Consider the following 21,668-nt stretch of genomic DNA (forward strand, 5'->3'; position numbering starts at 1 on the left):
ACAAGTTAAACCAAGTAACGCTACCATCGATGCTAGTGAGCACGCTGAGAAATACTTCGTTCATACGCACACCCGCAGAAACGATGGCGTGTACGTCGTCCAACATCAGAGAAAGGATTGTGCTCCGCCGATGGGGCCCACATTGCCGTAAGCTCTAACTCTTGCTATTTCCAGTATATCGTGTTGGTCCGACTCAGAAATTGGACTGCATTGGCTCTCATCACCCCCACGGACCTGGAACACTTAGTTTGGCAATCGCACTGCTGGGATTCTGGAAGCTTGCCCACGTAGCTGCTGGCAACACATTCGCACTGAGGACAATGCCGTGCATCACGCGGACTTCTACCAAAGGATCTGGTAGAACATCAACTGTGGTGGAATGGACCACCGTGGCTTTCCCAATCACATCGCACTTGGCCACCTACTAACACAAAGTTCGCGCATAGCTGTGTTGGTATTGCTCGTGTCCAAAACATAGATCTAATGTTATCACACGTATAGCTAAAGCCCGCAACTGCACACGCATACAACGATGTGTACCGTTTTTCATTGTACCGTCGCATCGCCTGATCTTTCAATTTAAAATTTAAAAAATTACAGATTTTTTGTTAAAAGATGTAGGTTTTCAATTATACCGTAACCCGTATCAAGGTGTTTGGTGTATCAAAAAGATAAAACAATGGATAGGTAACAGAAAAAAAGCTAATATATATATAAGAAAAAAATGTAATACTAAATATAACGAAGGGGAACGTTGGTACATTAATACCCGATACTTAGTCAGTATGGCTCTCCTTCGGCAGACGCCGCTAATATTGAACGACACGACAAAGAGTGCGTGCGAGAAAGACAGAAAATCAGTCTGAACGTGTCGTCGGGCGCTGCGTAACCACTGCAAATAGATTTGTTCCTTTTGGCTATATAAATGATCCGATTTGATCCAGATTCGGCAATCTTGTAATATTGTCATTCTCTATCATCGTGCGTTTTTAGTTTTCTCGAATCTTCAATATTGTGTATGCCACAGATTTTCGTCCTTTAAGGGGGCGGAAAGGGGCAGGGCCAAATTTTGAGATATACGTTTTATAGTGAGATCAAACAAGAGTGTGGATACCAAATTTGGTTACTCTAGCCTTAATAGTCTCTGAGATTTGTGGATGCCCCAGATTTTCGCCCCTTGTGGGGGCGGAAGTGGGCTGGGCAAAGTTTTGAAACATTCTTGTAACAGTGACATATCACAGAAGTCCGTATATAAAATGTCGTTGCTCTAGCTCTTGTAGTCTTTGAGCACTGGGCGCTGATAGGGACGGACAGACAGACAGGGCTCAATCGAGTCGGCTATTGATGATGATGAAGAATATATATATGTGCTTTATGGGGTCGGAAACGATTGCTTCTGGACGTTACACACATCCATTTTCACCACAAATCTAATATACCCCAATACTCATTTTGAGTATCGGGTATAATTATGCTGGCTAGAAACATCAACATAAACACAGAGGAGTTGAAGGAAAAGATAATCGATGGAATTCCGGCTTCGGGCTCACGAGATCAGGCTTGCTTTCAGTGGTTCTCGAATACGAAGGAAATTCTACGTGCATTCTCGGAAATCCGTCTTCCGCAGCGGAAGCCGTATGCCACACAACCGCAAGTCTCGGCAGATACTGCAGCTAACATTTAACCCCATGTTGTGCCAACTGCAACTCACGAGGTCATTTCGACAAGGACTGCTTCAATCCAAAAAGGGTGCCTGGATCCTGCTACTCATATGGGGCATTTAGCCACCTAGTCGGACAATGCACTGAGAGAAAAAGCCTAATCAACAAAAATTATGTAAGATACTGTAAGATTTTCTTATGCAATAATATTGCAACACCATTAAGTGCAGCATGCCTCATAGACTCTGGGAGTCCAATATTGTTCGTTACGAATAGTTTAATCACTACGAAAACCATCTTGAAGCCAATTGAAAACATTTGGAAAAATTTTATTTTATGATTTGAAAGGAGGAATAACATAGAATGTTTTTTTTCAGTTGAACCTGATATCGAACGAGTCTATGAGTCTTGGTTCTTGGCAGTAGTTTTATGAATGCATGCGAGTTAAATTTTGACCTAAACACTTTGAAAATGGTTACGTTAGACGCTACAACTGAGCAAGGTAGTAATCAATTATGTAATTATTCAGCAATACCGATTGTAAGTAATAAAATGCAAATTAAAACAAATACAAAATACAAAAAACAAAACGCCAATAAAATAGTCAAAAAAACAGAAGCTGATGACATTGTTAGTGAAACAGTTAGTAAAGTGATTGATGCAATTGTTAGTGACGTAATTAGTAAAGAGATTGATGAAATTGTTAGTGATACCGTAGTGAAGAGATTGATAAAATTGTTAGTTATACAGTTAGTAACGATGATAGTGAAATTATTAATAAAGCTGTTAGCAAATATGTAGTGAAGCAGTTACTAAAAATTTAATCGATCATACCAACATTACAAGATTGATTAAGGACAACTATCCCACCCTGAAATGTAACACCCGCACAGAGTAAGTGCACCCTATCTAAAAAACGAGGGGGAACGTTGTGAGTTGCTGCGGATACCGCAACTCTACAGTTATACCCGATACTAAGTCAGTATGGCTCTCCTCCGGCAGACGCCGCTAAAATTAAACGACACGACAAAGAGTGCGTGCGAGAAAGACAGAAAATCAGTCTGAGCGTGACGTCGGGCGCTGCGTAGCCAGTGCAAATTGATTTGTTCCTTTTGATAGATATGGTCATTATCTGTGATTCTGCGTTTTTAGTTTTCTCGAATCTGCAATATTGTGGATGCAACAGATTTTCGTCCTTTGTGGGGGCGGAAGGGGGTGGGGCGAAATTTTGAGATATACGTTTTATAGTGACATCTTAAAGGAGTGTGTGTACCAAATTTGGTTACTCTAGCCTTAATATTCTCTGAGATTTGTGGATGCCTCAGATTTTCGTCCTTTGCGGGGGCGGAAGGGGGTGTGGCGAAATTTGGACACAAAACGGTCAAGGTCCGATATCACAGGAGTATGGATACCAAATTTGGTTGCTCTAGATCTTATGGGTTCTGAGATCTTTGAAATCATATTTTGCAATTGGTAAAACCGACCATGAAACCTGTGTGTTAGAGAGAGACAGAGCGAGAAAGAATGAAATTGTTTTCTTGATTCTGGCTATAATAATTATTCGAACTGGTTCTGATTTTGCACTCTAGAAGATATAGTCATCTTCTACGATTCTGCGTTTTTAGTTTTCTCGTATCGTCAAAATTGTGGATGCCACACATTTTCGCCTTTTGTGGGGGCGGAAGTGGGCGGGGCAAAGTTTTTAAATATTCTTGTAGCAGTGACATATCACAGAAGTCTGGATCCAAAACATCGTTGCTCTAGCTCTTATAGTCTTTGAGCACTAGGCGCTGAAGGGGACGGACAGACGGACGGACGGACGGACACACGGACAGACAGACATGGCGGAAACGATTCCTTCTGGATGTTACACACATTCACTTTTACCACAAATCTAATATACCCCAATACTCATTTTGAGTATCGGGTATAAAAACAGTTATGCACAAGGCAACGATCAAGATATTTTGCACTGTTTCGAGTTCGAATTTGAGAGATACATGCAGCCGCTCACGAGAGCTGGCTGAAGCAAACGACGAAAGAGGAGGCGATGAAAACTAATGTACCACGCTTAGAACTCTATGCAGCCGGTTTCGACAGTGCGCTGCGCAGGCTGAAGCAGATGGCGAAACAGAAGCGACTCTACAACTCCGACTCTACATTTAAGGAAGCCGGGGCCGTGAACTTAGATTTAGGTCTTAGGCGTCTTCGCGATGAAGACTGTGTTTAAGATTTTATGTGCCTTCGACGAAGAGGACTGACCGACTGTCTTGAAGAGTATTGAACGACTCGAAGAGGACTGACCGAAGGGTCGAAGCAGTGGATTATAAGAAGTATGAACGTTTCATATGTGTGTGCGTTTATGCACTGAGAGTGTACATTGGATGAGCGCGATAATAGAAAGCTTAAGAGATACGTTATTGACGTTACTTAAGAGCTATTAACGGCTGCTGCTCCGAACACCTACTTTAGCGGTTTATGCTTTCAACCAAATCGTTTCGTTTCCACAGTTTTCAAAAATTTTTGTTATCGATATGTTGCAGTTTCGTAAATATATATCGTGATAAAAATTTCTTTATTTTTTCAATGGCTTGCTTTGAAGCAAAACGACGGCTGAAGGTGCGCGACTCAAAAAGATACAAACATCTTAGATGCCACACCTCTTTATTTAAGAATTCTGCGAGTGAGCTGTGAGTAACAGCATGCATTTACAAATTCATATGCTAATGGTCATGCAGTTATATGTTGCACCAACATTTTGAATGAAATGTGGGAAACAGCTCTCTTTAGCCTGATGTTCTGTTACGCGCATGTTATGAAAACAGTCTGTGCTGTGCGCACATTTGTGATGTTATGTTCCGATAACCAAATCGTGCTGCGTCAGCTGTTATCACCAAACCGAAAAGTGTTGTTGCTTCAATTATTTTGAGCCAATTAAGAGGTTGTGTTGAAAAATATATTTTCAAAAGGCACAAGCTAAATTGCCTTGTTAATGGTGTCAATTAAATGTTAATTCATCAATAGGTCATCTATTTCCTTCCCTATTCAATAAAGATTCGTTTTTATACCCGATACTCAAAATGAGTATTGGGGTATATTAGATTTGTGGCGAAATTGGATGTGTGTAACGTCCAGTAGGAATCGTTTCCGACCCCATAGAGTATATATATTCTTGATCAGCATCAATAGCCGACTCGATTGAGCCATGTCTGTCTGTCCGTCCGTCCGCTCAAAGACTATAAGAGCTAGAGTAACGACATTTTTTATCTGGACTTCTGTGATATGTCACTGTTACAAGTATATTTCAAAACCCCGCCCACTTCCGCCCCCACAAAGGGCGAAAATCTGTGGCATCCACAATTTCAAAGATACGAGAAAACCAGAATCATAGAGACTGTCCATATCTTCTAGACTGCAGAATCTGAGTTGGATCGTATCATTATTTTAGTCAGAATCAAGAAAACAATATCATTTTTTCTCGCCCTGTCTCTCTCGAACACACACGTATCATAGCTGGCTTTGCTTAGCGCAAAACATTAGCGCCTAGATCTCAGAGACTATAAAAGCTAGAGCAACCAAATTTTTCATCCACACTCCTGTGATATCGGACCTTGACGAGTTTGTTTCAAAATTTCGCCATACCTTCCGCCCCCGTGAAGGATGAAAATCTGGGCATCCACTAATCTCAGAGACTTTTAGAACTGACTGTAGAGCTCTCACTGCTACACAACTATTTGTAATTTTTCACTGCAAAACTTACTGTTACAAGGGTATTTCTTTTTGCTCACTGTAGAGAGCTCACTGCTACAAGTGTGTTTCAAAATTTCGCTCCACCCCCTTCCGCCCATGCAAAAGACGAAAATCTGTGGCAACCACAATTTTAAAGATAGGAGTAAATTAAAAACACACAATCATAGAGAATGGCCATATCAACCAGATTGCCGAATCTTGCCAAATCCGAATCAGATCGGATTATTATTATAGCCAAAAGAAACAAATAAATTAGCAGTGGCTACGCAGCGTCCGTCGACGTTCTGACTGATTTTCTGTCTCTCTCGCACGCACTCTTTGTCGTTTAATGCAGCCATACGAAAACGAAAAAATCTTGCGCAATGTAATAACAAGAGCCCCAAAAGTATATTGGAAAAGTTTTGTTAAAGCGAAAACCGGCGCCCAACCCAGGCCAATGGGAAACGTGTGTAAATTACAAAGAGAGGTACCGACTTTTCTTCGGCACATCGTTTAACGGTTCAAAAAGCTTAAAAGCCATAAAGTTCGAAACGCTCAAAAAGATTTTCGTGAAAATGGATGGATGTCTTTTGCAGGTGAATTCGAGTTGGCATTAATGACGGGTATTATGCACAAAAAGTTTTACTTTTATATTGTTATGTTTTTAAAGTTAAATCATTTTTTTGAGATCCTACCTTCTGAGTGCCAAACGTGCGGCGAAAATATGTTACAACGTTGAAAACGTGGTTTATTTTTATGAATCATATTTTTAGTCTTAATATAAAAAATATTAATATATTATATATGTATGTAAAAAGGAGTGGGAAAGCTGACCCAATCAGAGAGCAGTGTTTAACAGCAGTAACGGCGGATCAACAGCAGATTAACAGCTGATAAGCAGTACCAGCAGAGAGGAAGGAAAATGCAGTCGAAAGAGGGAACAGCAGCATACGGACGCGACACAAGCAGCAGAAAGAAAATTAGCAGATATTATAACTTTCGTAATCACACATACCACATACCGTGACAATGATACATAATAATAATCACATAAATATTGTATAAAATTAAATAAACATTAACTTTGTTGTCTTTTAGGTGAAAATACTAAATGAAAATGTAAAATTAGCCGCTGCAATACTAGATCGATGCCCATCTTGTATGTCTAACTTAGTTCGACACATATGCGAGTTCACTTGCTCTGCGAATCAATCCCAATTTGCACATGTGGCTGCCACGCAAAAGAATACAGAAGGTAATATATAGAACTGTTAAAATAATTAAATATCGTACATTCATAAATTATATATAGCATATATGTAAACAAATGTCTTCTTATTAAGATATGTAGCATTTTCATATCAATATGTTTTTTGAACCATCGCGGGAATGTTTATGTGGTTTTAAAGCCCGAGGTGTTTTTAGCATAGGCCAGCAGTTCCTGTGGCGTCCTCTTGGAGGCATCTTCCAGCGATGCCAGCACCGGGGCGCCCAGATATTTCCTCCTTGCCCTTGAGAGACGGACAGTTGCAGATGAGATGTTCCAGGGTTTCGATTGCCCCAGGTTCATCACATTTCCTACAACTGTCTCTGTTGGTGATGCCTAACTTTGTTGTATGTGCAGCAGCCAGACAGTGACCTGTTAGAATTCCCACTAACAATCTACAGTCCTTTTGTGGTAAGTGCAGTACGTAGTGGCTGAGTTTCTCGTTGCGGTCCTTGCAACCTTTTCGAGGTTCTGCAGGTGGTGGTGTTGCTCCACCTACTTTCGGTTTGTGATCTGACCTCCTTCTCCAGATCACTTTGATGCATTCTAAGGGAGACAGGCAAGTTCTCGGTTCTCCTATTCGCCAGCCCGACGCCTTCCTTGGCTAGTACGTCCGCCGCCTAGTTTCCTTCGATGCCTTTGTGGCTGGGAACCCAATAGATCCGCACTGACGTTGTAGTGCTTAGGGTAGTGCGACACCCAGATTCCACAGTAGTGGCGACGGGACTCCACCCTGAGGTGTGCCTTTGTGTGTGCCCTTTACCATGGAAGCGGTGCCCCAATCCGATTGCACCCGTCCACAACTTAGGAGGTTCTTGATCCAAAGGTTGATTGCTGGGTGTATGTTACTTGCTTCTAGGCGACTTGTTATTGTGGTTGTGGCCACGTTATTGAATGCTCCAGAGATGTCAACATATGCTCCCAGTGCATACTTTTTATTGTGAAGGGCGCTCTCGATGGTGGCTACTAACGAGTGTAGTGCCGTCTCCACCGATTTCCCTTTGGTGTAGGCATGTTGGTTTGTTGACATCAGTCCCCCCTCATTCCGGATGTGTAAATCCAACAGCTTTTTCAGTGTTTTTTCAGTGGAGGTAAGGCTTATCGGTCTGTAAGGAAGACAACTCTCGAGCTTCTCCATTGGATAGGGATATAGTCCATACTTAGACATGCTGACTCAGCATGCTGAGTATATTGCTGAGAGCCATAGGGTGAAAACCTCTTTGGTCAACTGCATCATGGCTGGGAATATCCCGACCAGTCCTGGTGCTTTTAGGCCCCGGAAGGAGTCTATGGCCCAGTGGATTCTCTTAATGGTTAACAGACCTATTGGGGGGTGTTGTTCCTCGGTTCCTAGGTCCTGATGCTCTTTGGCGTCAGTTACCTCGGTGCATCCAGGGAAATGCGCCTCCATTAGTGCTGTTAGGGCTTCTTTACTGCCCTCTGTCCACTGTCCGTTATCTAGTTTTAATTGACTCTGTACTGTGGACTGCTTTGAAAGTAGCTTCCGGAGCCTAGCTGCACTTTCTCGATGTTGGAGAAGAAGTTCCTCCACGAGTTCCTTTGTGCCTTAAGTATTTCCTTTTGTAGCTCCTAAGTAGGATTTTATATTCCTCATTGACAATATCTTCGTTCGCTTGTTTGGCGATTTTAAAAAGTTCCTTGAGGTTTTTCCTTTGGAAAGAAAGATCCCGGTTCCACCAGAGTGGCTTGGACTTCTTCTTTGTTCTCGAGGGCTTGCACGATGTGTGGTAGGCGTTCAGTAACTCATTGGGTAGGGTGTTTAGGGACTTCTTTATATCTTCCGCGGATTTCACTGAGCCCGGACTCGCGAGCTTCTATAGACTGTTATCTTCGAAGAATGTTCGAATTTGTACTTGAACTGAATGTACTTATGGTCTGAGAAGGATGGTCTTTCGAGGACTCTCCAGCCAGATACCAAAGTACTCTTTCCCGTGACAAGAGTTAGGCCTAGCACGTTTGATGAGATGGGACCTACTAAGGTGTGTTCCTCCCCCACGTTTGCTACGTTTAAGTTAGTAGATAATATAAAGTCAAGGAGTGACTCAACTCTTCCCCACACATTGTGATGGGCGTTGGCGTCTGCGCCAATGAGAAGTTGAAGATTTTTGGATCCGGCTTCGGTCACCAGACTCCTAAGCTCTTCCGGTGATGCGGGCCTGTCGTGTGCCATGTAACAGGAAGCTGCCATAAGGCGCTTTTCCTCGCTCTGCAGCAACAATACCGTCAGATCATCCGTGTCGTAATGAGACATAAGATAAGCATGGATTCCCTTCCGTACGAGTACGGCGGTTCTGTTCCTGGTTACCGATGTTGAGTAGAGAAGGATGTAATTTGAGGACTTTAGTCCGGCCACAGAGTTGCCTGACGCAATCCACGGCTCCTGGACTAAAGCTGTATCAGCGGGCCCTTGTTCCATGGCAATGAGGAGCTCCGCCGACGCTATTTTGCTCTTATGGAGGTCGAGCTGCAGCACCCTTAACGTCATGGGTGGCTAACTCAACCTCGCACGACTGGTTGAATATGATTGTCAGGTCACCGTCCTCCTCTTCCTCCGAGTTGTCCAGCACAAGGCAAGGGGTCTTTGGACAACGCTTGTCTGAAGGGTGTGCGCATCTTTATCCTCGGGGTGGCGCTTTTTCAACCATAGGTATACTCTACCTACGACCCACGCCATCTTCCCGAACTTGGGATACAGAATATCCTCTGCCTCCTTGCTGATCTGGAGGATCGCATGCTGGCCCCCCTCGTTGGGTAATGGGGTTACCCATGTAGAACCTTGCAGTCAGCCGTTGGCACGACCGGATTCTTGGACAGCAATGGGGAAGAGCACCTTCGCCTTTGGTATAGACGGGATCAACTCCCTGTCTACCACCTCCAGCTTCTGCACCAGCCACTGCCGCATTGGGTCGTCATTGCACTTGAGGATCTTGACCCCGTTCAGCCATACCGCTCCATCGAAAGTGGGCATGGGAGCGCTGTGGTCCTCCTCCATTCGCGAGAAGAGCGACTCGAAGAGCTGCGCGTGGATTATCTTCCACTGCGCCGCCGTCATCTTCCCATTCCCGTCGCTGCGGTCGATCAAAGCCACAATGATATATCTCTTGGACACTTCGCTCATTGCCTTCTGTCTAGGCATCCTCGTCTTCGGCTGGGGGGTGGCCACCTTGGGCCCGCATTGCCGCTTGCTTGCGGGAGTGTCTTTGGCAGCACTCTCGATCGGGCGTTCCCTCTTGGTGGCCAACATCTCCTCCACCTTGTTAGCGAATCCACCGTTTACTGCCTTCATCTGGGGCAGCTGCGCGTAGCGTTTGCGGCCCTCCTGTACCTGTTGCTCAGCCCAGGCTAGCTTGGATTGCTCCTATTGGAAGATATCCGCGTTGCCCTGGAGCCGGCTCAGTAACTTGAGGGCCGCCTTATACTGAGCTTTTGCCTTCATCCCCTCCCTGGAACGCTTCGGCCCTTCCCTACTCAGGGAGCTGGTATCTGGTACCCGGAGAAGGCTTTCCTCTTCTGCCTTGCTAATGGATAGACGCTCGCCGGGTCCGATCCTGTGTCGACAGCGGCACCCGCGCGGCTCACCCTGCAACGCGTCGTTTTTGTAGCAGAAGTATTGCAACTGACATGGCCTGCTCCCGCCGTGCCCGAGGTGTGTCCGCTGGCGATACGCATAGAGGATTGGTTCTCACCGTGCCCGCTGGTAGCAGTCACGCTTTCCACCGACGTTTGGGTTGACATCCCAACCCGTGCTTGATGTCTATCAGCCTCCATGACTGGCCCGAAAGTCCTTACCAGTTAATATTTTTCGGGCGGACCGCCCCCAAGCGTTTTATGCCTGGCCTGGCCAGGCACCTCTAGCCTTGGCCCTGGCTCAGTTTCCCCGACTTTAGATCGCGAAAACGCTGGACCATTGCCTTAGCTAGACACTGCATAACCCCGGACAAAGCAAGCGACAGTGCATTACCCTTTCCCGGGATAATGCAGTGTCTGCAGTGGAGGGTTCAGCTAGTGGGTTTTTTCCGGCCTGTTTAATATATAAAAGACACAAAAAATTTCGGTTTATAGGTCTTTATAACACTTATTGATTTTCTCGACCGATTGCAAAGTCTCCCAACAGCGCAAAAATATCGCTACCTACGATATATCTAATTAACAATAAATTAAATATACATAACATACATTATAACATACACCTTGCCTGCTGGAAGTTTAATAGCAGTGTACGGATGTGATTTTCTACTTTGCACAAAAATTGGGTTGTATGAATGTTAAAATAGATCACATACCCATCCTTAGAACTTGCAATTTCTGCTAGATATCCTCAATTTCTCTGATTCTGCGTTTTCGGTACTATCGTATTTTTAAAATTTAGGATGCCACAGATTTTCGACTTTTGTGGGATCGGAAGGTGTTGGGCCAAAATTTGGAATTATACTTGTAATAGACTGATATCACAAAATTGGTTGATCTAGCTCTTATAGTCTCTGAGACTTAGGTGCTCATCCAGACCGACGGACAGACAGACATGGCTGTTTGTACACGGAGCGTTTTCCGCATTAATGTTAATTCACGAATGAGGGTGTGTTAGTTTTTTCTGCAAACGAATCAAAGTCTATACAAGAAAGAGAAAAGTCGATCGATCCAGTTGAGTATTAGGGAATAACTATTTATTAAAAATCTTAGTGCTTGAGTACTGGGCATAAGAGAGAGAATACAGTGGTGAATTTAGTACAATTATGGTGAGAGTAAATACAAAAAGTGAGCGTAGGCTCTCTATTTTACGAAAGTCATTTGAATACTTGTTCCTTAAAGGAGTTTGACCGAACAACCTGGCCCCGTTGAAAGGACTGCTTTCAACCCACCGGAAGAATTGCCAACTTGTGTATTGGCCTGCAACATGTTCCATTTGCAGTGCGGAGGTGCAGCACCCGTACAAGTACATCCTTCCCAAGCACAGTAGACTGCACTCGGCCTACTTTCCAGCGTAGCGGTGGCAGGTTGTCCTCATGGATGATGACCAACGTGCCATCGGTGAGGTTCGTTGAGGGTGCTGTCCACTTCGTGCGCGATCGCAATTCGTTGACATAGTCAGCAGACCATTGCTTCCAAAACCGTTGCTTGACGGCCGTAATCGCATCGTAGCGGTCCATACTTGACAGCTTGATATTCTCGACGGACCTTTCAGGTAGTGATCGCAATGATTCGCCAACCAAGAGATGACCAGCCGTGAGAGTGCTATAGTCATTTGGGTCTGATGAAAGCGGCGATAGCGGGCGCGAGTTGAGGATCGATTCTATCTCGACGACGACAGTGCTCAACTCTTCGAACTATTTAACAGCCCCTTTGCACTCTTGACTGCCGCTTCCCAAAGGCCTCCGAAATGAGGTGCCCTGGGGGGAACAAAATGGAAATTAATAAAGTCAGATGCGCAACATTTATAGATTTCATCTTGGATCTGCTTTAAAAACATAAACTTTAGTTCCTGCAGTTGATTCGATGCCCCTACAAAGTTAGTGGCATTATCGCAGAAGATGTCTGTCGGCAGCTTGCGACGACCTCCCCATCCGTTTCAATGCGTTTAAGAACGCCTTTGTTGACAAATCAGAGACTACTTCGATGTGAACGGCCTTGGTGAGAAGGCAAACGAACACGGCTATGTATGCTTTTGTAGGTCCCTTTCCTCGAATGCGTAGATATGTGTTGATGGGTCCACAAAAGTCAACTCCACAGCGTTCAAAGGGTCGAGCCGGAGCGAGTCGCGTAGGCGGTAATGAGCCCATGAGTTGTTGTAGCAGCTTCGGTCTGTAGCGAACGCAGTGTACACAGGAGCGAACAATTCTACGTGCCAAGTCTCTGGCGTTAACGATCCAATACTCCAAACGAATGAGAGCGACTAGGGCTTTAGGTCCAGCGTGATAGTTCCGAAGATGCAAATGGCGAATATAGTTCCATACAAATTTGGACTGACTAGGCAGCAGCAACGGATGTTTTTGACCGTCTTGTAGGTCTGAGTATTCCAAACGTCCACCAACCTTGATAAGTTCGAAACCGTTCACGACTTCTAAAAAGGGAGTAAGAAACTTTAAGCTGCTTTTTAATGGTTTTTGCTTCTGAAGTAAACGGATGTCCTCCACAAAATGAGTTTGTTGAATGTTCCAAATAAGGCAATATGAAGCAAAACGAAGTTCATCTGGCGTCGGTGAGGTTGTGGTAAACGTCGATTGCTTCCGACATCTCCTTATGAACCTAATCATCCAAGCAATGAGACGCAGACTGTGAGTGTACGAGCTGATATTATTGACGATGTTGAGGATATTATTTGTCGCGTGTACGGCAGCAAACAAACTTTTCCGATTCTCCGAGTTAACCACGTCCATGTCAATATCAAGTTTTCCACCAGTGGCGGGCCAGTTTAGTGAATCTTCGACTAGAAACGTAGGACCCGAAAACCATGGAGACTTAATCAACTCGCTCACGTTACAGCCTCGCGACAGAATATCCGCAGGGTTTTTGATATGTTGGCACATAGCGCCATTTTCCATCAGACGTTAAATCCTGAATATCGGACACTCCATTTCCAACAAAGATCGATAAGGTGACTGAGTGTTGTTGCAGCCAATGCAATACGAGCTGTAAGTCGCTCCAAAAATAAGATGGGATAGTGTGTTTACTGAATATGGCCTTGACTTTGTTATACAACTGGGAAAGTAGATGTGCGCCGCATAGTTCAAGCTTCGGAAGAGACTGTTTCTTCACTGGTGCTACTCTAGACTTAGAAGTGAACAATTTCACTGTGACCTGTCCAAGCGAATTCTCCGTGCGCACATAAACACAGCAGCCGTATGCCCGAATCGATGCGTCGCAAAATCCATGTATTTGAATGCTCCTAGTATCAGGCTGCAAACAAAAACGAGGTACCGCTAGTGACGACAGTGAATTCAGCGATTCCAAACACTTCCAGACTCGTCCCAGTCGAGTTTCAAAAGCCACAACTCCTGAAGAATGATCTTAGAGACAATGACTAACGGTGATAGCAAACCGATTGGATCGAATAGCGACGACGCAGTAGACAAAATTGTTCGTTTTGTGGTAGTGGGATAGACTTCCTTTGGATTAAATGTGAAACTAAATGCATCACTTCTTTGATGCCAAGTAACGCCGAGTGTGCTGCTGACTGAGTTTTCTGAAATGTTTAATTCCTTGGTAGATTCGTCTTCCATCACGACTGGATGATTTGAATGCCACTTGCATAATGGAAACTGACCACGAGCGAGAGTTGATGTGATTTCAGTTTTTAGTTTGAAGAGTGTATCTATATCATCAGCCCCACACAAAAGGTCATCAACATAAAATGCAGTTTTAACAGCAGCAGCCCCTAATGGCCATGCATCCTTACAATCCTCAGCCAAGTAATGCAAACTACGAGTTGCGAGAAATGGGGCAGACGCAGTCCCATATGTCACTGTATTGAGTTGGTAGGTTTGAAGATCCGTATTTGGAGATGCTCGCCACAAGATGTACTGGAATTTTCTATCCTTCTCACTCACAAGTACCTGCCTGTACATTTTTGTGACGTCGGCTGTGATGCCGAACCTATGCATGCGGAACCGCAGCAATTGCAAGTACAACTCATCCTGAATGGTAGGGCCGACTAAAAGTAGATCGTTAAGTGACCTTTGAGATGTTGTACGGCAAGAGGCGTCAAAGAAAACTCTGAGCTTCGTCGAGGTACTGCTTGGTTTCAGAACGAAATGGTGAGGTATATAATAATGCGGTTCTACCAAGTTAGGATTCAGTACGAGGGACATATGGCCGAGACTTTCATATTCCTGCATGAACGAGATATACTGCGAGCGAATTTCCGGTAGACGAGCGAGACGTCTCTCAATGGCAAAAAATCGAGTTCGAGCTGTATCGAAGGAACTTCCAAGACAACTTGGATCTACTTGAAATGGCAAGCGAACGACAATCCGCCCAATGGCATCCTGATGTGTTGTGTCCCTGAAATGGTCCTCACAGCGACGATGATTTGGGAGCATTCTAGCGCTTGGATCGACAAATGAGTCCACTTTCTATAATTGCTGCAAATTCTTGTCGATCGACTCTTCTACAGTCGCCAAGCACAATGGGGGCTGTCTGTTATATTGCCGCTGGCACCTCCCAGCAACAACCCAACCAAAAAGAGTCTTCTGCAAAGTGGGAAGATTTGGACCAATGCGAATCTGGCCAACAGCTAGAGCTCCATAGAAGGCTTCGGTCCCCAGTAACAAATCAATACGCTTAGTCCTATAGAACGATTCGTCAGCCAATGGAGTGTTAGCTGGTAGGTTCCAATTCGATATGTCGATCTCACTATCTGGCTGGTAGGCAATATGGGATGTGATTCCAAACTGGAGAGTGAGCTGATAGCCGGAAGTACGTGACTTAATAGAGGTAGTCGTACGAGCCTTCAAACTAGTAAGGGAGTCTCCTATACTGCGAATTCCAATGTGGTGTTTTTCACGACGAAGGCGAAGCTTTTGTGCAAAGGTTTCGGTTACAAAATTAACCTGAGAACATGAATCAAGCAACGCTCTACCGAGTTTGTATTTACCTGTGGCATCCTTTACCAAAACCATAGCTGTTGCCAACAAAATTTGATCATCTGCTGCGATCTCCATATGATAGTGTGAAGCAGCTTGATGAGCCGTTTGCAATGAGGGTTGCGCTGGTTGGAGTACCGGTTCAGTAGTTGAAGATTGTCCTGCTGATGATTGGGGTGGCTGTTGCGGCTGAGAGTGATGGAAAGATGAATGATGATTCCGATTACAGGATCGGCAACGATGAGTCGATGAACATTGCGCCACTCTATGACCATTTCCAAGACAATTGATGCAGAGACCGAGGCGTTTTGCATTGTCGTACCGTTGGTTGCTGTTCATAGCCTTGAACTGAGCGCAATTAGAGATCTTATGGCCAGAACTAGAACAAAGTGTACAAGACGGATTAGTGATAGCAAACGACGAGTTTATTTGGTGATTAGAATGACGATTTGACTTATTGGATTCAGCCTTTCGTTGTGACGAAGTAGCAGCCGAGTTTCCAGACGAATGGAGAAACTGACAGTGGCGTTCCAAAAGCTGCGTGCATGCTAGCCAGGTTGGCAGAGTTTTGTAGTCCTGCGATTCCTTCCACTTGTTCCGAGTTTGCTGATCACACTTTTCCATTATAATATATATAACCCTAGCGTGAACAATGTTCTCAGGTTTGCCGATGGACTCCAGCGAGCTTAATATAGCGGATGCCTTATCCACTAGGCTGTGAAGCTGCTGACTGTTTGACCTTTCCACAGGTTGTAGTGCAAACAATGCCTCAATACCTTCTAAAAATATAAGAGTAGGATTATCAAAACGGCTTTTGAGTTTTGCTAGGGCCTTCGGATAGTTTTCGCTTGTAACCTGGAATGCCTGAATTGTATCTAATGCCGGCCCCGTGAGGCAGGTCAGCAAATAATTAAACTTTTCTATATTAGACAATCCAGACTCACGCACAACAATTTGCTCAAACGAGTGAATGAAATTCTTATAGTTTGCATATGTTCCGTCGAAAGTGGGTAGCGACAACCTTGGTAACGATGACTTCACTGGCGGTGGGTGGTAGTCCGGCGCAACAACGCTGGCGATCAGATCTCCTCCCATTTTTTCCTTTATGGCTAGCTTGATTGCTGTGTATGTATCCTCCAAATCTGCCCGTCCTTCATCATTCGGACTAAGGTCTTCAATATTAGCTTGGACATTTAAAACATTCTTGAAATACGTTACTAAGATGTTCAACCGATAGCGAAGCTCATCATTGCATATCGGGGTTTCCGATTTAGCATCTACCACAGATTTGATCCGAGTTATATTTCGTTTTATATTGCTCCGTTGGCGTTTTAAGTCTTCGAGCGTCGTCATTTTGTTGTGTAGTGTAATTACGCTGACACAGTAGAGCTTCCAAAAATAACAACAACAAAAAACGCAGCAAGCAGCAGCAGCTAGAGCACAAATCCAACGGTGAAAGCAAAAGTTCCAGCAGCGGCAACGAAAGCAAAACGAAAGTGAAGCGGTGGAATTCCAATAGACAGAATGCGTTGATCGATGGACTGCAGGTAGCTGCAAAGCGAACGAACCGAGAATGCAAGCGCCGTTGAATGCGTTGTGGGTGACAAGCGAATGATAAAATTAATCGAGAACGGCGAGAGCAAGGCGAGGACAACGATCCCGCGATCTAGACGAACAATTCTGATACGGTTTTCGGAACTTTCGATTACAGCTGCGAGACGAGCGTTGTAATTGTTGCCTTTGTAGATTGCGATTAGTTTAATTGTTCACAGAAGAATTAACATAACACACATGCCCCACGTTGGGCGCCAAAATGTTTGTACTCGGAGCGTTTTCCGCATTAATGTTAATTCACGGATGGGGGTGTGTTAGTTTTTTCTGCAAACGAATCAAAGTCTATACAAGAAAGAGAAAAGTCGATCGATCCAGTTGAGTATTAGGGAATAACTATTTATTAAACATCTTAGTGCTTGAGTACTGGGCATAAGAGAGAGAATACAGTGGTGAATTTAGTACAATTATGGTGAGAGTAAATACAAAAAGTGAGCGTAGGCTCTCTATTTTACGAAAGTCATTTTAATACTTGTTCCTTAAAGGAGTTTGACCGAACAATGGCTATATCGACTCGGCCAGTAATTCTGATCAATAAAATATATACCTTGGTCTTATACACATCCACTTGCAGCACAAATCTAAAGTACTCCTATGCTCTTTTAGAATAGCGTATAAAACTGCGTTGTAGTGATTGCGCACTGGGCATCTACAGTGCCAATATTTAAAAAATTATTCGGTTAAAAAAATATGCGTACAATTTTTTTTTTTAAGTTTAAAATTATTTTAGCTTACATGATTACAGACAAAAAACGAGGGGGAACGTTGTGAGTTGCTGCGGACACCGCAACTCTACAGTTATACTCGATACAAAGTCAGTATGGCTCTCCTCCGGCAGACGCCGCTAATATTAAACGACACGACGAAGAGTGCGTGCGAGAGAGACAGAAAATCAGTCTGAGCGTGACGTCGAGCGCTGCGTAGCCACTGCAAATTGATTTCTTGCTTTTGGCTACAAAAATGATCCGATCTGATCCAGATTTAGCAACCAGATTGATATGGTCATTCTCTATGATTCTGCGTTTTTAGTTTTCTCGAATCTGCAATATTGTGGATGCCTCAGATTTTCGTCCTTTGCGGGGGCGGAAGGGGGTGTGGCGAAATTTGGACACAAAACGGTCAAGGTCCGATATCACAGGAGTATGGATACCAAATTTGGTTGCTCTAGATCTTATGGGTTCTGAGATCTTTGAAATCATATTTTGCAATTGGTAAAACCGACCATGAAACCTGTGTGTTAGAGAGAGACAGAGCGAGAAAGAATGAAATTGTTTTCTTGATTCTGGCTATAATAATTATTCGAACTGGTTCTGATTTTGCACTCTAGAAGATATAGTCATCTTCTACGATTCTGCGTTTTTAGTTTTCTCGTATCGTCAAAATTGTGGATGCCACACATTTTCGCCTTTTGTGGGGGCGGAAGTGGGCGGGGCAAAGTTTTTAAATATTCTTGTAGCAGTGACATATCACAGAAGTCTGGATCCAAAACATCGTTGCTCTAGCTCTTATAGTCTTTGAGCACTAGGCGCTGAAGGGGACGGACAGACGGACGGACGGACGGACACACGGACAGACAGACATGGCGGAAACGATTCCTTCTGGACGTTACACACATCCACTTTTATCACAAATCTAATATACCCCAATACTCATTTTGAGTATCGGGTATAAAAATACAAATATGTACAACAGTCTAGGAAAAAAGTCAGTTATACCTGTAGATATATCGAGCCATTTTTTTACGATCTTTTACGTTCCTTTAAATTTTTTTATACCCAATACTCAAAATGAGTTTACGGCTCCATAAAGTATAAACATCTATTGTGATCAGAGTCAATACCCGTGTCTGTCCGTCCCTATAAGCGCATAGTGCTCAAAGACTATAAGAGCTAGAGCAACGACATTTTATATCCGGATATGTCACTTTTACAAGTATATTTCAAAACCCCGCCCACTTCCGCCCTCACAAAGGGCGAAAATCTGTGGCATCCACAAGTTCAAAGATACGAGAAAACCAGAATCGTAGAGACTGTCCATATCTTCTAGACTGCAGAATCTGAGTTGGATCGTATCATTATTATAGTCAGAATTAAGAAAACAATATCATTTTTTCTCGCCCTGTCTCTCTCTAACACACACGTATCATAGCTGACTTTGCTTAGCGCAAAACATTAGCGCCTAGATCTCAGAGACTATAAAATCTAGAGAAACCAAATTTTTCATCCACACTCCTGTGATATCGCACCGTCACAGGTGTATTTCAAAATTTCGCCACTCCCGTATTAATGATGAAAATCTATGTCAACAATTTTGAAGAAAGACCATATATATCAGATTGCCGAATCTGGATCATATCGAATCATCAGTATAACTAAAAGGAACCAATCAGTACCCCACAAATTCTGACTGATTTTCTGTGTCTTTCTCATACAGTCTTTATAGTAGCCACATTGAATAAGTATTGGGTAGGAATGTAGAGTTGTGACCGTAGCAGCAACTCAACGTTCCCCTCATTTTTTCGAAATTTTTGTTTGTAAGTGAAGGTTCATTTATAAGACTGCTTCTTTAGTGATCCTGCATTGCTCCTAAAAAATAATAAATATTTGAAAATAACTGTATAATTTTTATTTTAGGTGTTCCCTATGTCAGTTCTTTGGACTTGCATATTACGACAGAATATATGAACAAAACTTATAAATCGTGCTCCCAGGTATGTTAAAACCAAGAAAATTATTGAACGCTTAAATCATTGGATCAATGAAGTATGTTCACCAGAAAAACTTTTTCAGTACTTAGTGATGGATTTCACTACATTTCCGCTGTATACCCAACCGACTTTTTCTGATAGATTTGCGACTTTAAAAATAATATATTTTTTTTTTTGTTTTCAAGGGTGTTTCTTTCTAAAAAAATTTTTAATTTGTTATATTCGTTGTTTGCGTATATTTTTTATTTGGTGAAAATAGATGGGATGAATAGGGCGTGTCGGGTCAAGCAGCATTTTTTGTTAAAGATCACTGCCCACTGTAAAGATCATTTGTTACCGCATATGCATATGAAGCAGAATTCTTTCTTCTCCTTATATCTCAATATCTCGTACTCGGCTTAGCAGCTCTAACGCTCTCGGGCTATCCTACTCTCTCGCTCGCGTCTATTCTTGCTGCAAATAAATTTTGAATTATATACATACAACCTTTCGACTTTCATTAAATTCAAATTGCAACAGTTATTAAAAACGCTTAATAGCTGTCTATCCGTCCCTATGAGCGCGTAGTGCTCAGAGACTATAAGCGCTAGAGCAAAGACACTATGCATCCACACTTCTGTGATATGTCACTGCTACAAGTGTATTTCAAAACTTCGCCCCGCCCCAACAAAAGACGAAAATCTGTGGCACCCACAATTGAAGATACTAGAAAATTAAAAACGCGCAATCCATATCTACCAGATTGCAGAATCTGGATCAGATCGGATAATTTTTTTTAGCCAAAAGTAACAAATCAATTTTTGGCTCGGCAACACGTGCTGACTGATTTTTTTCTCTCTCGCACACGCTCTCTTTGTCGTGTCTGGCGGAGGAGAGCTTTACTGACTATGTATCAGCAACTGTCAACTCAATTTAAAAAAAAAAAGTAAAAAAAAAATTTTGTAACATGTTTAAAGTCATCTAATATATACAATTCTTGTGTCACAAGCTTTATTGCTAAACTCCTTCGTAATGGCTTTACCGATTTTGTGTTAATTTTGTGTGCTTATCGCGCCAATCTGATCCAATAGCAATGTAATGTAAATGTGGACACATAAAATTCAAAGAAAAATATTTAATTGAATACAAGTTTTTCTTACACATATGAAATCCCAGTAGGCCGAAACAAAAATTTGGTCCTGGGGATGGAATATTGGAAGCGAAAACATCTAAAAGAATGTTAATCGAAAGCACATAAAATTTCAAGAAAATCGGTCGAGTCATTTCGGAGAAGTTCAATAACAAACATTGTAACCCGAGAATTCAATATATTTGAGCAATGCCAATAAGACGCAGAGGGGCCAATTTCAGTCGTCAAACGATCAAGTCTGGAAAAATGCGAGATATAAAATTAAAAATTTCAGGTGAGCTGGCGCAGTTACGTGAATCACAATCGCAAGAGGCCCGAAATGAGCGAAATCAACAAAGGCAAATGAACGGAGAGTAACGACATGTTCAACTTTCCACCAATTGGAGCAGCCAAACACTGTCGGGCTTCCACCTAGTGCTTTATTGTTTCCTTGAACTGATGATATTTTAGCTTTCCACTTGGGCGGTTCCAGTGGTATTCATTTCTATCAGGCTGGAAACGGTTTCTTTTGGTATCATCTGACCAAATTACCTTCTTCCAATCTTCCCTAGTCCAGTTGCTGTGCCCCTCGCTAAATTTAAGACACGCAGCAATTTCTGTCAGACAGGGTAGGTTTTTTCTGGTTAACAGCCGCTGTCAGACCGGTAGTGTGCTGAGCGTCCACTCATGGAACGTTGTCCAATTGGTTAAATCGATGGTATAATGATGAAAGAATATTGTCTTCATATTTTGGAAAAAAATTTGTCAAATTTTATAGACAAATATGTAATATTGTTGACCCATATTGGAGAATACTTTCAAGCAAGACTGTTCGGGCGAAGCCCGAGTGTAAATTTTATACCATTGTTTTATTGCGTATCAATTCACTTTCTTTTCTCTTTTGGTCATTATACTAAACTAACGTAACGTAAGCGTAGCTTTATCTATGCTCGCTCAGCAACATGCTCTCATTTAATCATCTATT

The 21,668-nt window shown here is 43.0% G+C and overlaps 1 protein-coding gene across 7 annotated transcripts in view; it reads left to right on the forward strand.

Moving 5' to 3' along the window:
• Positions 1 to 21,668, forward strand: part of Npc1a (Niemann-Pick type C-1a) — a 205,208-nt gene that overhangs the window by 41,075 nt on the left and 142,465 nt on the right. For all 7 annotated transcript variants that reach the window (XM_033380368.1, XM_033380367.1, XM_033380370.1 and 4 more), the window contains exons 4-5: positions 6,489 to 6,645; positions 19,502 to 19,578. In XM_033380368.1, the coding sequence (XP_033236259.1) occupies positions 6,489 to 6,645; positions 19,502 to 19,578 (234 nt within the window). The remainder of the gene's footprint in view (positions 1 to 6,488; positions 6,646 to 19,501; positions 19,579 to 21,668) is intronic.

The sequence above is a fragment of the Drosophila pseudoobscura genome, chromosome 4 (genome assembly GCF_009870125.1).
Source record: "Drosophila pseudoobscura strain MV-25-SWS-2005 chromosome 4, UCI_Dpse_MV25, whole genome shotgun sequence".
Taxonomy (NCBI): Eukaryota; Metazoa; Arthropoda; class Insecta; order Diptera; family Drosophilidae; genus Drosophila; species Drosophila pseudoobscura.